We start from the raw sequence: 16609 nt of genomic DNA, 5'->3' as shown, positions 1-16609 counted from the left end.
CACATCCTTAATTTTCTTTATCCATGTTAGTTAAGATATCTCAAAGACATCTCCAGAACAACTTTTCCTCACATCCCATTCTGCCTGCCAGTTACTTTAGTACGTCTTCCACCCCTGTAGTTCTGCTGTTCTTTCCTGCCATGGTTATCCATGTCCTCCATCTAGTCAAGCCCACAGGTCTCATCTTAGAGCTTATCTAATTCACGTTCTTAGCAGCATTCAGTGCCTTTGATTATTCCCTCCTCCTTAAGATCTTAACTTTTATTGAATTTTCACAACACAAAATGTTGTTGGCGTACTCCCTACCATAGATTCCTCTTTGTCATTTCTTCCTCAGTTCCTTGACTTCTAAATATGAAAGAGACTGCAGCTCATCTTCATTCCTCTTCCTTTTGTATTCTGACAGAGTCTTATTATTTTAGGTGGCATCTATGGTTAGGGACCCTCATTTATGTGTGTCTAGTCCTGAATGTCTCCCAAGCTCAACATTTTTTTTTTTTTCCCCTAAATGCTCACTGGACACCTTCACTTGCTGTAGCATCTAGAAATGTCTAGAAGTCATGTAAAGCTTAGCAGACATCAAGATGGCTAGAGTACCCCGCACTTGCCTCCTTCACAAAGAATCAAAATGACAAGTAGATAAGCACATGTCAAGTACAGTGTCTAGGTGAGAACACTGCAGTGAAGCAACAGAGTAACGAAGACCCTTTAGGGCATGGAAACTCAAGATGGCAGAATAAAGATGGAAGTGAAGTGCCTGGATAGGATCTGTTGAGTGTTAAAAATGGACTCTCCATTGTAGGGAGATGGTGAGAGATCCCCAGCAGACCACATTCCCACCCCAGATGCTTGCATTCGGAGCTTCAGGAAAGCCCCACAGTCCTCACAGGCCCTGAGCCAAGGGAAAGGAGCTTCTTGGAGCCCACATGTCTGCATTACTCCAGGGAGAGAACTCATGCTGGGTTCCTCTCTCATTCCTTGGGCCTCAGGCTACTGCAGCACGGTGCTGTTTCAGGACAGAGCAACTACCCAGGCCCAGTAACCCCTGCATCTCCACGTATTGAGAACTCAACCATCAACTCACCACAGCCAAGCAGAAGGATGCAGGGCCATGACCCCAGCCGGACCCAGTGGTACAGACATGAATGCAGCACTCAAGCCCATAAAGTACCCTACACCACAAGTGGTCTAGCAGGGTGGGGAGGCCACTCTCAAGACACAGGGAGCCAAAGTGTATGCTCCCTGGAGCCTGAGAGCTGAATTCCTGAGGCCCACTGCCAAGAATCACCCTGACTCTATTCCGCTTGCAGGAAACCAAGGACTGGCCTTTTGGGTATTGCTGCCACCAGTGGCCACTCCCCACCACCCCCAAGCAGTGGAGTTGCTGAATGCCCACCCATGTTCCCCAGGGACCCAAGGACCAGCCCACCTGAGGCCAACCACTCCCAGAAAACTTGTTCCACTGAGAAGCACAGTTGCCACATGTGCCCCTCCATATCCCCAAAACAAGCCCACTCAGCAGTCTCCATCTGCAGTGGAGTTGCACCAAAGCTTCCACAAACACCTGCAGCCTGGGCTACTCAGGCAGCCACAAACACTGCAGACGTTGGTTACAGCCAAGTAAGTAACATGAGAACTACACTGCAGTACTCATATAGAATAAACACCAAGGCGAACTACCCAACTGACTCTGTGAACTACACTGCAGTACTCATACAGAATAAACGCCAAGGCGAACCACCCAACTGACACTGTGAACTACACTGCAGTACTCATACAGAATAAACGCCAAGGCGAACCACCCAACTGACACTGTGAACTACACTGCTGTACTCATACAGAATAAACGCCAAGGCCAACCACCCAACTGACACTGTGAACTACACTGCAGTACTCATACAGAATAAACGCCAAGGCCAACCACCCAACTGACACTGTGAACTACACTGCTGTACTCATACAGAATAAACGCCAAGGCCAACCACCCAACTGACACTGTGAACTACATTGCCGTACTCATACAGAATAAAAACCAAGATGAATTATCCAACTAATACTATGAGACACATCTACAGGAAAAAGTTTTTTTCTACTAAAACTACCCTCTACAATGAGGAGCAATTGTTTTATCAGATGTATAGTAGATAACAATGTAGGAACACAAGAAATGTCTAAAAAGCAAGAAATGTGACACACCCAAGGGAACAAAATTATTTTCTAATACTAAATCCCAAAGAAAAGGACATCTACAAAATACCTAAAAGTTTTTAAAATAATGATCTTAAAAATATGCTGTGAGAATCAAGAGAACAGAGATAGATAATTCAACAAATTCAGGAAAACATTCATGATCTGAGTGAGAAATTCAACAAAGAGATATTATACAAAAATAACTAAGCAGAAACCTTGAAGAATTCATTGAATAAAATTAAAACATAAAATCAAGAGCTTCTACAACAGACTAGATCAAAATGAAAAAAAAAAAATGTCTGAACTTGAAGACAGGATTTTTGGAAGAAGCCAATCAGACAAAAATAAAAGAATAAATATGAATAAAGAATGCCTGCAAAATGTGTTTGGAACAAAATTTAGTAAACAAATATTCCCATTATGGGAATTCCAGAAGAAGAAGAGATCAGAAAACGTGTAGGATACTGTTTAATAAAATAACAGCTGAAAACTTCTCACAGTTTTTGAGAAATGTGTACTTTAAGATTCAGGAAGCTCAAAAATCTCCAAATAAATTCAACGGTAAAAGATGTTCTCCAAAGAACATCATAGTCAGACTGTCAAAAGTCAAAGAGAGTTCTTCCTTCTCATGTAGTGATTTTGTAATTTTCCCAAGAAAAAGAAAAAAAAATTGAGGTGATAGGTAACACAATTATCCCGATTTGATCATTAAACTTTGTATATATGTATCAAAATACCACATGTACCCCCCAAATATTCACAATTTGATATAGTAATATACTAATAAAAAATCTTCAAAGAGAACTCTGTAAACAACAACAGAAAACTGCCAAGTCAAGTATAATCAGAAAGCCCCCAGAATAACATTAGATTTCTCAGCAGAACCCTTACAGGCTAGAAGAAAACAGGGTGACATACGGAAATGCTGACAGTGAAATGAAAACAAAATGTAAGCCAAGAATACTACACCCAGAAAATCTGGGAAAATATACTATACCCAGCAAAGCTGGAAAAAAAATTCTTCCCAGATGAGGAAAATCTGATAAAAATTTATCACTACTGGAATGCTCCTACAAGAGATGGTATGGGAGTCCTTAGTCTGAAAGTGAAAGGGTGATAACCACCATCATGAAGACACACGAAAATAATACTCACTGGAAGAGCAGACGAATTAGAAAGAAGTAAAATCTTATCACTAGAGAAAATCACCAAACCACAAAGATAACCAAGAATAGCCTGAGAATGGAACAAAGGATGTGCAGAATAACCAGAACTGAATTAACCAAGCTACAATATAATTAAAAAACAATGTGTAAGCGTATACTGCCTATAAGAAACTCAATGCACCTGTAAAGACTCAGATAAACTAAAACTGAAGACATGACAAGAGATAGTCCATGCAAACAGAAACCAAAAACTAGCAGAAATAGCTATGATTATATTAGATAACATGGACTGTAAGTGAAAAAAAAAAAAAGTCAAATGTTCAGGTGTGTTGGCCCTGTAATCCCAGCACTTCTTGGAAGGGTGAGACATGAGAATTGATTAAACCTGAAAGGCAGAGGTTACAGTGAGCTGTGATTGTACCACTGTACTCCAGCCTGGGTGACAGAGCAAGACTGTGCCAAAAAAAAAAAAGTGAAAAAAATGTAAAACAACACAAAGACAAAAATAATGTGTAATAATTATAAACATATATGTGCCCAACACCAGAGATCCCAGATATATAGAGCAAAGATTATGAAAGGGAGGGATAGACCCTAATATAATAATACATATGGACTTTAATATCCTACTACTCTCAACAGTGAACAGATGATCTAGACAGAAAATTATATAAAGAAGTATTAGAGTTATACTGTAGATCAAATGGACCAACAGACATTTGTAGAACATTTCCTCCAACGGCTGCCGAATACACATTTTTCTCATCAGTACATGGAATGAACATTCTTCAGGACTGACCACATGTTATGCCACAAAACAAGTGTTAACAAATTTTTAAAAAATCAAAATTATATCAAGTATCTTTTTTGACCGCAACAGATAAAATTCGAAATAAATAATAAGAAGAACTTTGGAAATTATACTGATACATGGAAATGAAGAAATAGACCAATGGTCTATGAAGAAATTAAGAAAACTTAAAAATTCTTAAATAAAAATAGAAACACAAAATACTAAAACCTATGAGATACAGTGAAAGCAGTGCTAAGAGGATAGTTTATAGTATTAAACACCTATATCAAAAAGCAGGAAGATTTCAGATAAACACTCCTAGCTCTGCGGCCTGGAGTAATTGATGTTCAGTGAGTTCTCACCGGGTGAGGCCAGTGTTTCCCTCCACGAGAAAGCCACATGATGTCTGCCCTCAGTGCTCACAGGGAGCTCTGTTGGGCAGGCAGAACAGCAAAGCATCCAAAAGTGTCAACACAGGGAATGTTAGGAAGAGGATAGGCAGGATTTTGGCAAAGAGACTGCCTTTCTTGGGCAGAGTGGGCAGTAGAGCCACGGTTGAGGGAGGAACATTAAGTGGGGACTTAAGAAAAATGGCTGGAAAAGAAAACCAGACACCACATGTTCTCACTTGTAAGTGCGAGCTGAACAATGAACACATGGACATAGGGAGGGGAACAACACACATTGGGGCCCCTTGGGGAGCTGGTAAGGGAGAGCTTTAGGGAAAAGAGCTAATGCATGCTGGGCTTAATACCTAGATGATGGGTTGATAGGTGCAGCAAACCTCCATGGCACGTGTTTACCTGTGTACCAAACCTGCACAACCTGCAAATGTACCGTGGAAGTTAAAAACATGATAAGATAATTATATTAAAGAAATATGGAGCATCCAGCTCCAGGGACAGCTGAGGGAGTCCGTACTGGGCATAAGGAGAGTGAATTTGCTGTAGGAACTAAAGAAACTATTTGGCTCAATGTCACTGAAGTTTCTCACAACTTTAAACATATTATCCTTTCGTCTTCACTTTTCATTTGCATCCCTGGCTCTCTTTTACTATGAAAGGATTGCACATTTGGTTAAAAATATACATATTTCTGTTTTACAGCTACATATATTCATAAAATGCCATATTCTCTGACAAACTGAAAGCTGTTTATACAAGACTGAGGCTGCATTTTCTCTTTTTACTGAGCATCAACAGCGTGGAGTAAAGATTTTTATTTGACAACAGGATCTGCTGATTAATGAGATGAATTACTGACAAAGACTTTCTCTGTCTACCTTTGCCTTGGCTTGGAAGAATTACAGAAAAGCCCTTTTCCCACCCCTAATGAGAGCCACTCATGTAGTGTGACCCCTATCTGTACTGTACTCATTAAAAATCGGCCCACCGCGACAGCGAAACATTTGTGAATTATCATTGCTTCCCACCGGAACTTTAAACAAGTCAGGACTGAGTAAGCATGTCACAAAGGAAACCATAAGGTCTCAATGATGATTCTTCAGTTTAAAAATTCTCTAATTACCAGATAATGGCCACTTATAAATAGATTCATGAGAAACAAAAAACAGAAATAAAAATATCAGGTGCTACGTTTAACATGCAATATTTGCACTGGTTTGCAATATTACCAACCTCTACACCTGTTTCAAATTAGATTGCTAAAATAATGTATTCATACAAACACTGCAATTTGAAATAGTAGTTTTTTTAAAAAATTATAATGGCTGTGTTACTAATTTTAGTAAGAATTTCAAACAGCAGATTTAATGTATTCCTTATTGGCATTGCTTGGAAAAGCACCTGCTTAGGGTGTGTTAGAACTGCATGGACTTGGGTATTAGTGGGAAATCTGTCTTCTCTGTGTTGCCACTCACTGTTTTCTTTCAAGCTTAACAAATAGGCATTTGATACTTTTCTACGCTATTTCAGAATTTGTTTCTTTCTAAAATATAGCCCCTTAAAATGTGCTTCCAATATTATGGTCTCTGTTCTTCCTGTCCCATATCCCTTCCTCCTTCCTTTCTGACACCCTCTGCATCTGTCTCATAACACCTCTGTCTCTCATTTATATATCCATCCGTCTGTGTATAATCTGCCATTTTTCCATCCACCCATCCATCCATCCAGTCTATCATCTATCTACCTATATACTATCTGTGATCTACCTATATACTATCATCATCTATGTATGTATGTATCTATTTATTTATCATCTAATCTGTCTGTATCTTTTGCCATCCATCTAATCTGTCATCTGTCTATTATTCCCCTAATTATCATCCTGTATTTATCATCTTTCGTTTTTCTCCTTACTACCCAGATTTCTAACCCAACATTTCCTTCATCATAGTATTTGTCACCAAAGGAAGAATTTTGTTTTTCAGGAGAAAAAGATCTTGTGCTCTATAGAAAGCAGTTAATAGGTTATAATATATTGGCATGCCAAACATAAACCGTTATTGTCCAGATGTCATGGTGCTGGTCATCATGACAAACATTCTTTGTAAAAAATAAGCAAACAAAAAACGTAAAGCCTTTGCAAGGCTAAATATATAGGACAACTTTGTGTCCTCATGAAGTCTTTTTGAGTGTTAGTGTGGATAATTACATGAAATAATATGAATGATTAGATGCATATAGAACTTTAAACATATTTATTGCAAGTTATTCTGGGTATGGTCAAAATATATGTCATTAACTATAATCAACATTTATTTTACTTATGTGAATTTAGTTATTGGTTAATCTAAACACTCAAACACTGAAAATGTTAAAGTAAACATTTGGTAGATATTTGACTTAAAAGTATTGTAGAGGTTGTTTCATTTTTAGAGGTGAAAACACCTAAGTTGGGGAGTAATAGCAATTTTGAATTTCATAAAATTCTACAATGCCAGGCTATCAAATGTATATAATTATCCATGTTAACTACTTAAAGCAGCTCAGGGATCATTTGACATTGATACCAAGGAGCAAAATTTAACACTATAACTAGATATTGCAGTACTTATTAAAGTCATGGGAAATGCCCATTGTTCTAAGCCACTGTTTTGTACCTTGTGTTTAGGTCATCAAGCTTGCCTTTGAAGAATTTGAGCTGGAGAGAGGCTATGACACACTGACGGTCGGTGACGCTGGGAAGGTGGGAGACACCAGATCGGTCTTGTACGTGTGAGTATGTCCTTCAGCTTCTCTTACGCATGCAGTGCTGGGGCATGGTGGATGGAGATGAGATTCTGCTACAGACTTGCACTTACAAAACTCAGGTGTTTGATTCGTGCCATCTATGACTAATCTAGTGGCTTGTAATCTGATTTTATATGAGAACAAATTATGGGTATAATTTAGGATTATGTTTTATCTGTTTCAGTTGTTTTTCCACAATCATTAAAAATATATATGTTTATGGCAAAAGATTAGTTTACTCTTGAGGTAACAGAAAATAATAAATTTTTCAAATAAACCCCTCTCTTTTAACCTCTCTGCTTCTGCTTCCCCGTGATGGTATATTATCAAGTGTTTTTAAAGAAGTACAGGTGCTTTTTAGCACAGATCTTTTTTTGGAATAATGCCATGCACCTTTCCACACTTTCTGTAAAACTGCATAATAAAGAAACAGACATCGTGGAGAAAGTGATGTTGAGGTAACTCAGTGTACCTCTGAAGAGCTCTCTTTCCAGAGTCTTAGCAAACACAGTGACAGCCTTGCTGTGAATATCAGCAGACTGATCCCACTTCTAAGTTTTCACCAGAATCACAGACTGTTCTGTAGCCTTATGACTTGGGCATCCACTTCAGCTACTTCCAGAGAGAGGGCCTCAAAGACAGTTTTTGTCAGTTTTGTTGGACCTGATTTATCAAAATTACAAAGATGATTTGACGGTGTACTTCCTCTCTGTTTTTAGCAGAAAGGAAATACCTGCTCTTACCTGCCTTTGCAACTCCACAGATAGATTCACTTCACAATGTAGCTCTATGGAAAACATTCTGCAGGTGTTCTTCTGACTTTCTTTGTCTACTTATACACTGGTGAGGATGGCTTATCATTTGTGAGGAAGCTTGCCCCTGGTAGCATCCCATATTTCTATGCTAGAAAAAAGATGCAGTCTATTATACTCACCTTATCCTCTTATTTATTTATTATGAGAAAATTCACACATTGCAAAAGCACTAGCCAGCTGTTCTGTATATGCCCTTAAAAATCATTGGAACCAGAATAGGATTCCACTAGGAATATGCATCCTTTGTTCACCGTATGTTGGACATTTTGCAAGACAGCCCTTACCTCTAGCATATCTTCCTACTGGCCCATTCCAACTATTACTAATAATCATAATTGAAATCATGTTGCTGGACCACAACTTATGATAATAACAATGAGAATAACACTGGTAATAGCAAGGCTAACTTCTATATATCTCTTAGGCTCTGTTCACTATTTTAAATGCATAGTACATTTTACCTTATTCAATCTGTACCAGAATTCTGGGAATTTTGGGCTAATGATATCATTACTTTGTGCATGACGAAACTGAAGTTTTGATAGGTTAAAGGATTTACCCCAGTTCATAAACCTAGTGTATGTTGAGGCAGGGATTCCAACTCAGTGACGTGATATTGCTCCAGGGTCTGGAGCCTTCATCACCTGTGGACCCACCATGCTTTTCCCTGCTTCCCTTTGGCAGTCTTTTGCATCTGACGCTCATACCCCGACCCCATTCTTTCAGTTTTGTTAGCAGCTGTGTAGTGAATGTCTGTACGTAGACATTGGCATACTTGTTTGATGTACCTTCAGGAACATTTCCAGCAAGGACTTGGGGTGAAGAGTCATCTTCATTTACATTGTTATGCTTCTGCAATTATTCCCCCCCAAATTTTTATAAACATTTTAAAAACATTTCCAAAAAATAGGAAAAACATGAGGTTCCTATTTTTCTACACACTTGCCAAATGATGACTGTTTTTTCATTTTTTGTCCAATTACTAGATAAAAATAGGTTTCTTTATTTTTTAAAACAGAGTCCTACATCTGGGGGCCCAGGTATCTGTATTTTGGGCGAGCTTCTAAGGTGATTGTCACACACACTGCCTGCCTTTGACCTGGGGCAGTGTTGGGGAACAGCACTACAGTGGATAGAAATCCGCCTGTAAGTCAAAGATGGAGTTTCTGGCTCCAACTATTTACTATCTCCGTGACCCTGAGGGAAGTCATTTTCTCTCTCTCTCTCTTCCTCTTTTTTCCTGCCTATAAAGTATGGATAATAAACTTTTCTAGCCTGTGGGAAAGAGAAAAATGAAATAATGCGTGCGAACACTCTGGAGAGCTGAAAAATGTAACCCACACATATTTTTATTACTAAAACACCTAAGTTAAGAGACGATGCCACTAAAATAAATAAGAAAAATTGTTAAATAACTGCAAAATTTAAAATATAAATACAGCCAGGTAATGCCTTATGAAATCCCTTAGGTTATTATTAAAGATCCAAAATCATACACTCATTTTTAATGCGATTTGTTGTTAAGAAAGCAATTGCAAACTGTGCATTACATTGACACAAGTATTATTAGAGCCTTCTCTCAATAGCTTAAATCTATAAATGAAAAACTAAATAGCCAACTGAATCACACTGAGGTGCCCTTTGGGAAACATAATGTAGCAGGAATCAGCTGGGCATTTAATCAGCTACAGAAGAGGAAGGAAAAGCCACTGATACATGTCCTTAGTGTACCAAATCACAGAAAAATAATACAACACAGTCAGAGAATCACAGCTGGCCTCTGAATAAACAGGTAATTTCAGGAGATACGTCAACAAATACTTATGAGTACTTATATGCCAAACATTCTTCCCAGCACAGAGTCTATAATCTAATTGGAGAAATGACAGATACACTGGAATAGTTTAAATACCAGTCAGTATATGAAGTCACACGATCACATGACACAATTCAAATAAAGCAGCAGTTTAAAACCTCATTGTGACAGACTGGCTTTAACTACTTTAAACTCAATATTTTGTGGGTTTCCTTTTTGTGGGAACTATGGAATTCTACTCAAATCTTGATTTTAAGAGAAATTTATAAAATGAAATAGCCAAAAATAGCTCATCCTCAGTATGGTTTTAAACATTCTTATTTCTCTTAATGACTTTTCTTAATTTTTAAGTGAGTGTTGAACAATGAGAACACATGGACACAGGGAGGGGAACATCACACACCAGGGCCTGTCGGGGAATGGGGGAATAGGGGAAGGATAGCAGAGGGTGGGGAAATGGGGGAGGGATAACATTAGGAGAAATACCTAATGTAGATGACGGAGGGATGGATGCAGAAAACCACCATGGCATGTGTATACCTATGTAACAATCCTGCACAATCTGCACATATACCCCAGAACTTAAGGTATTAAAAAAAGAAGGAAAGAAAAAAATAACAGCATTAAGGGACTCCTTCAATAATTCACCTTTCCTGAGAGATGGAGGAAGGAACTCAGCTCATATTTATAGAATGTCAGACTTAAAATGAAGTAACTTTCTTTGCAAATGTCTATTGAGTTCTTTCCAAGCACATCTATTAAGACTGTTCTCAAATGTAATTTGCAGAGGAACTGCATGGAGAGGTACGGCCTTCCCTGGATTCCATCTGGCCTGTGTAGCTATTAGCCATTGATAACCAGGGGATTTCATTAATTCAGAATGTTCTGTGGACGTCAGGCAGAGGTTGCAGTTTTAAAATGCCTGTCTCTCTGCGGGGATGAATAGTCAATATTATTAGATACATCTGTGAACATGTAGGGTAGCCTGTGCCTGTCCAAATGTGTGGAATGACAGATGAAGATACTGGTTGTTTCTTAGTGCTGGCTTAATTCATTTTTATTGAAACTGCTCCTTGCTCCTAGACACTGCCTGTCATGGCTGAGACGTCGTTTATCCCTGCTGTTTTCTGCTGATCCTGAGTAAAGGGCATCATCTTCTTTTTATTAAAAGACTGCTGAAGGGCCATAAAAAGCAGACACTATGCACAGATGTGTGTGTTTGTGTGTGTATCTTTATATATCTTTAATGTTATCACAGACAATCACTAAACATTTAGTGCTTTGGGGGAAAGCATGAACAATTGATGTTGGTAATAAAGATATAAAGATGTTGACTTAAGCACATTCTAGATTTAAAAAAAAATTATAATGAGAAAACATGATTAGAAATCAAAGCAATTAGAAATAAGGTTCTTAAAACTCTAGAATCACATGATCCCAACTATTTCTCTTTATAGTATCTTTTGCGTAATGGCCCAGCCTGTGAGCCGGGATGCCACAGATAGTACAGACTGACTCAACTGTGAGAACTCTCTTCTGGACTTAAAGACTATCCATTGTTAGCTTTTCTTTTCCTGCCTCTTATCTGGAAACTTTCTTGCTTCATTCTTTGAAGAATTATTTATTGAATGCCAAATATTTTGCTAGGATTCAGTGAGGAGACAGAAAAAATAAGCTATAGTCCTAGCCTTGTGGAGTAACTAGTCTACTCGTATACATTTCCTATGATTAGCAACATGAATATACATTATCAATAGTAAGAGGGCTAATATTGCTACAAATTTTATATTACATTTCATACCATGAGAAGCAGATTATCTTCTTGATATATATCTATTGGTTTTAGCCTTGAATGTAAGTGATCAAAAGAAATGTTATCAGCCAGGCATGGTGGTACACACCTGTAATCCTAGGGAAGTTGAGGAGGGGGAAATACTTGAGGCCAAAAGTTTGAGACCAACCAGGGCAACATGATAAAATCCTGCCTCTACAGAAAATACAAAAATTAGCTGTGCATGTTGGTGCATGCCTGTAGTCCCAGCTGCTCAGGAGGCTGAGGTGAAAGGATTGATTGTGCCCCAGAGATCAAGGCTGCAGTGAGTTATGATCGCCTGAGCGACAGAGTGAGACCCTATTTCAAAAAGAAAAAACAATAAGAATATTATGAGTCTCTAAATATTTATTTGGTTTGATTTTAGAAAAAATATTATAATTATATTTTTATTGCATTTGTAGAGTCTTTTTTTAGTCTTTTGTGTCTACAAAGTAAATTACTCATAAAATACACATCTATAATGGGATGCAAACAAGTTTAAAAATAAATAAAACCTCAAATATTAAAATGTTAATGGAATCTTGTTATAAAAAATTGGTAACAGTACTAAATGAGGTTTGAACAATGCCTTGAGGATTTATACAATTTCTGGGAAATTACAAAATATTCCATGAGATGCTTTCAGGACTTAGTGCCATTTATAAGCTACCAGGAACTCTTACAAGCGTTCACAAACAATTTCAGCATTAAAAAGGGACCCCTCTTCTTGACAGTGTATTTGTAGGTGCCTCGTTTTAAAATTCTATCTGGCAATTCCATTATTCTATGTAGATAAACATAAGAATTCTAAATATTTGTACATCAAATTTACCCAGTACTTGAATGAGTCTAAAATACCCTCCTTGTGATTAGATGCATTGATTTATATATGCTATTCCTGAAATATGCCTTAAGTTTATGCTGATGGTACATTAGTCACTGTTGTCTGAAGAGAGTTTACTAGAATAACCAAGTCACTTGTGTATAATTTCTAGTACAGTCTTGGCCTTCTCCTTAGTGATGGTTACTTGGCCTGGTTAGTAGAGTGTTTTGCCAGCTGAGTGCTTTTGTGTCACCTTCTGTGTGTGACCAATTCAGGATCATCTCCCCAGAATCAAGGAGGATTGAGTAGCCAGCTTTGGGAGGGCTGGGGCTGCCCAGCCTTCATCATTACCGCTGGAGAGTTCAGACATTGCCATACCTCTCTGGATACCGTGTGGTTTGGGTTTACTCTTCCAAGAACCCTGTCGTCGGGAATTAACAAACCACTGGGCTTCAGCATTTTGGATTTGAGCTAGCAGCTGCAGCGGAGCTATCTGAGAAAGCCAGCAGACCCAGGGACCTTGGGGACCCATGGGATGTGTCTTGCAGGAAACCTTCCTCCAGGGCAGAAGAAACTATAGGTCCCACGGGAACCTTCTGCTGCAAATAAGGTGGGGCTCCATTTCAGCTAATTTGGGGTCCAGACAGCTGAGTGAGCAGCAGGAGTCATTTCCAGCTGTTCTATCACAGGTATAGACTCACTTTTTCTCTAAGGAGCCAAAAAATGCATGCCTTTCTTTATAGAACCAGAAGATCTAGAGATCTCTTCCACAGTTCACCAGTCAAAAGCATGTGAAGATTTTATTGTTTGTTTTTTATCTGAAGTTAACATTAAAGGCTGTTATTACTTTGGGGAGATAAGTCCATCAAAACAATAGATGGCATGCAGTTATAGTGCATCAACTCTTATTCCCCCCTTTATGCCTTTTACCCTCAAAGGATTGTTGAGTCAAATAGAATGGTAGATAAAGAATAGTTTTTAAAACTAGAAAAAGGTTAAAAGTACAGTACAGAGAGAACATATTATTGCATTACTATAGATATCATCGCTCTCTTAGTATAATGAAACATCCAGAGTTTTGCCGTGTTCAGAATCAAATTTGGAAATGAAATATAATAGTAAGAAGGAAAGAGAAGATTGAACTGTCATTTAGTGCACCTGTATTGTCTCTTGACAAGCATCTAAACATTTATTTGGTTTGCTTTTTATCTGCTAGACGAAGACAAGGACAGCTCAAATTGATAGTCACTGACCCCCCCAAAACAAAAGAAAAAAAAAAAAGGCTGCCTAATTGTTCATTGAAACCCTGGTGTCAATACAAAGAGAACCTTGTATTCTTTGTTTGGATCCCAGTGGAAGTATTTTGTAAATCTATAGTGAAATGTCACAACCAGGATATTCACCTTGATGTGGTCCACTGATCTTACTCAGATTTCCTGTTTTATTTTATTTTGTTTTATTTTTTTGAGACAGAGTCTTGATCTGTCACCCAGGCTGGGGTGCAGTGGCACAGTCTCAGCTCACTGCAACTGCCGCCTCCCACGTTCAAGTGATTCTCATGCCTCAGCCTCAAGAGTAGCTGGGATTACAGACATGTATCACCACACCCATCTAATTTCATTTCCTGTTTTCTTTATATTCATTTCTCTCTCTCTCTCTCTCTGTCTCTCTCTCTCTCTCTCTCTCTCTGTCTCTGTGTGTGTGTGTATGTATTGGTATGAGGTTCTATACGATTTCACTACCTGTTTAAGTTCGTGTATCCATCACAGTCAAGACACAGGTAATTTTGAATACCCCAAAGATCCCTCATGTTTTCTTCTATAACCAGAGCAAACCCCTTGTTTTCAGTGTTCATCCTGACCCCTGCCAACTATTATCTGCCCTCCAGCTCTAAAATTTTGTCATTGCAAAAATGTTATATAATTAGAAGCATGCAGTGTGTAACCTTCTATGATTGCTTCTCACTCAGCAAAATTCCCTGGATGTTGTGTCCTGCAATCGTTTGTTTCCAATTTTTGATGACTAGTATTTCCAGGTATGAATATTCCCCAGTTTCTGTATATTCACCCACTGATGGACCCCTGGATTGCTTTTAGTTTTTGACTATTACAAAGAAGGCTATTTTAACGAGTTTTGTCATATGAACGTGAGTTTTTATTTGTCGTGGAAAATTACTCAGGAGTGTAATTGCTGAGTTGTATGTTAGTTGTATGTTTAGTTTTGTAGAAAACTGCCCCACTGTTTTTCTGGCATGGTTCTCCCAGTTCATAGCCCATGATGTTAAGTGGCCCTCATGCTCACACCATCCCCTGCAATTGGTTTTATCATTACTTTTTCTGCTCTAAAAGATGTGTAGTGATACCTCTTTGTGGTTTTCATATGCGTTTTCCTGATGGCTAATGATGTTGAACAGTTTGTCATGTGCTATATACTATTTGGCATCCTTGTTGGCAAAATGTCTGTCTTTTTCCCATTTTCTTAACGGATGTTTCTTACTATTAAGCTTTGAGAATTCTTTGTATAGTTGAGATGTTAGTGCTTTGTAGAATACATGGTTTCCAGCTATTTTTTCTCAGTCTTTGGCTTGTCTTTTTACTCTTTTTGTGTCAGTTTGATACAGCAAAAACTTTTAATTTTGAAGAAGTCTAGTTTATGGGCATTTCCTCTAAAGGTCAGTGCTTTTCGTGTCAAGTTTAAGGACTCTGCCTAGCCATACTTTGCAGAGAAGTCCTTCTATACATTTTCCTACAAGTTTAGTCATCTTACATTTTACATTTAAGTCTCTTATCTCTTTTGAGTTAGTTTTTGTATATGGTGTGATAAATAGTTTGAGGCTCATGGTTTGCCCTGCACTTTGTCCAGTTGCTTAGTAGCATTTGTTGAAAGGAATCGCCTTGCTCCATTGAACTGCTTTTCTGCCTTTGTCAAAAATTAGTTGGATGTATTTGTGTGGGTCTATTTCCGAGTTCTTTGTTCTGTTACATTGATGTGTGTCTAGTTCTCTACCAGTGCCACACATTACTGATTAACTGTTCAGTAAATATTAATATCAGATGGAGTGATGTTTCTCACTTTATTCTTCTTTGTCAAGAAGCTTAGATATTCTAGGGCAGGTGCTACTCTGTATAAGTTTGAGAATGCCATATACATACATACATACATGTGTACTCTCAGCAATGTTTGTATACATTGTGATAGGAATTACATTAAAGCTATTGATAAATTTGGAGAAAATTGACATGTTTACTGTGTTGACTCTTTGAACTCATGAGCACAATATGTCCTGTGAATTGTCAAATGTTTCTTTTTTGGTGTCAGCTGACAGATCATCTTCTTTCTTTAGCCTCTTCCAATGGTAGATGACATTGATTGTTTTTTTTTTTTTTTTTTTTTTTTAAAGTTGACTCAGCCTTGCATAAATCAAATAAGTCCCATTTTGTGATTGAGCACAATTCTTTTTGTACGTTGTTGGATTCAGTTTTCTAATATTTTGTTGAGGATGTTTGCAACTACATTCATAAAAATATTGGTCTATAGTTTTCTCTTTTTTTTTTTACTGCCTTTGTCTGATTTTGGTATCAGTTTAAGACTAGCCTCATTGGAAGATTGGTTATAAAATATTTTCTCTTTTGTTATTTTCTGCAAGAGTTTATGAAAACTTGATGTTAATTATTCCTTTATAAAAATGGTAGAATTTTCTAGTGAAGCAATCTGGACCTGAAGATTTTATTTTTGGAGAACATGTTAGATAAAACATTAATTTCTATAATAGCTATAGGACTATTCAGATTGTCTATTCTATCTTGGTTGAGTCATGGTAGTTTATAGTTTTTGAGAAATCAGTTCATATTTAATAACATGTTGAATTTATGAACTTAAAGTTGTTTATAACATTTCTTCATAATTTTTGTAGTGACTGATGAATCTGTAGTAATCCACTATTTTACTTTGGTTATTTATAATTATTACCTTCTGTCTCTCACTTTCTCTTTTTCTGTCTTT

At 37.7% G+C, this 16609-nt stretch overlaps 1 protein-coding gene across 3 annotated transcripts in view; it reads left to right on the top strand.

Annotated features, from left to right (window-relative positions):
• Positions 1–16609, top strand: part of CSMD1 (CUB and Sushi multiple domains 1) — a 2101842-nt gene that overhangs the window by 1510471 nt on the left and 574762 nt on the right. For all 3 annotated transcript variants that reach the window (XM_032260320.1, XM_032260321.1, XM_032260322.1), the window contains one exon: positions 7222–7325. In XM_032260320.1, the coding sequence (XP_032116211.1) occupies positions 7222–7325 (104 nt within the window). The remainder of the gene's footprint in view (positions 1–7221; positions 7326–16609) is intronic.

This window comes from Sapajus apella, unplaced genomic scaffold, assembly GCF_009761245.1.
Source record: "Sapajus apella isolate SASKATOON/1434 unplaced genomic scaffold, GSC_monkey_1.0 scaffold116, whole genome shotgun sequence".
NCBI classification, from domain to species: domain Eukaryota; kingdom Metazoa; phylum Chordata; class Mammalia; order Primates; family Cebidae; genus Sapajus; species Sapajus apella.
This window is presented reverse-complemented; position numbering and strand designations above follow the sequence as displayed.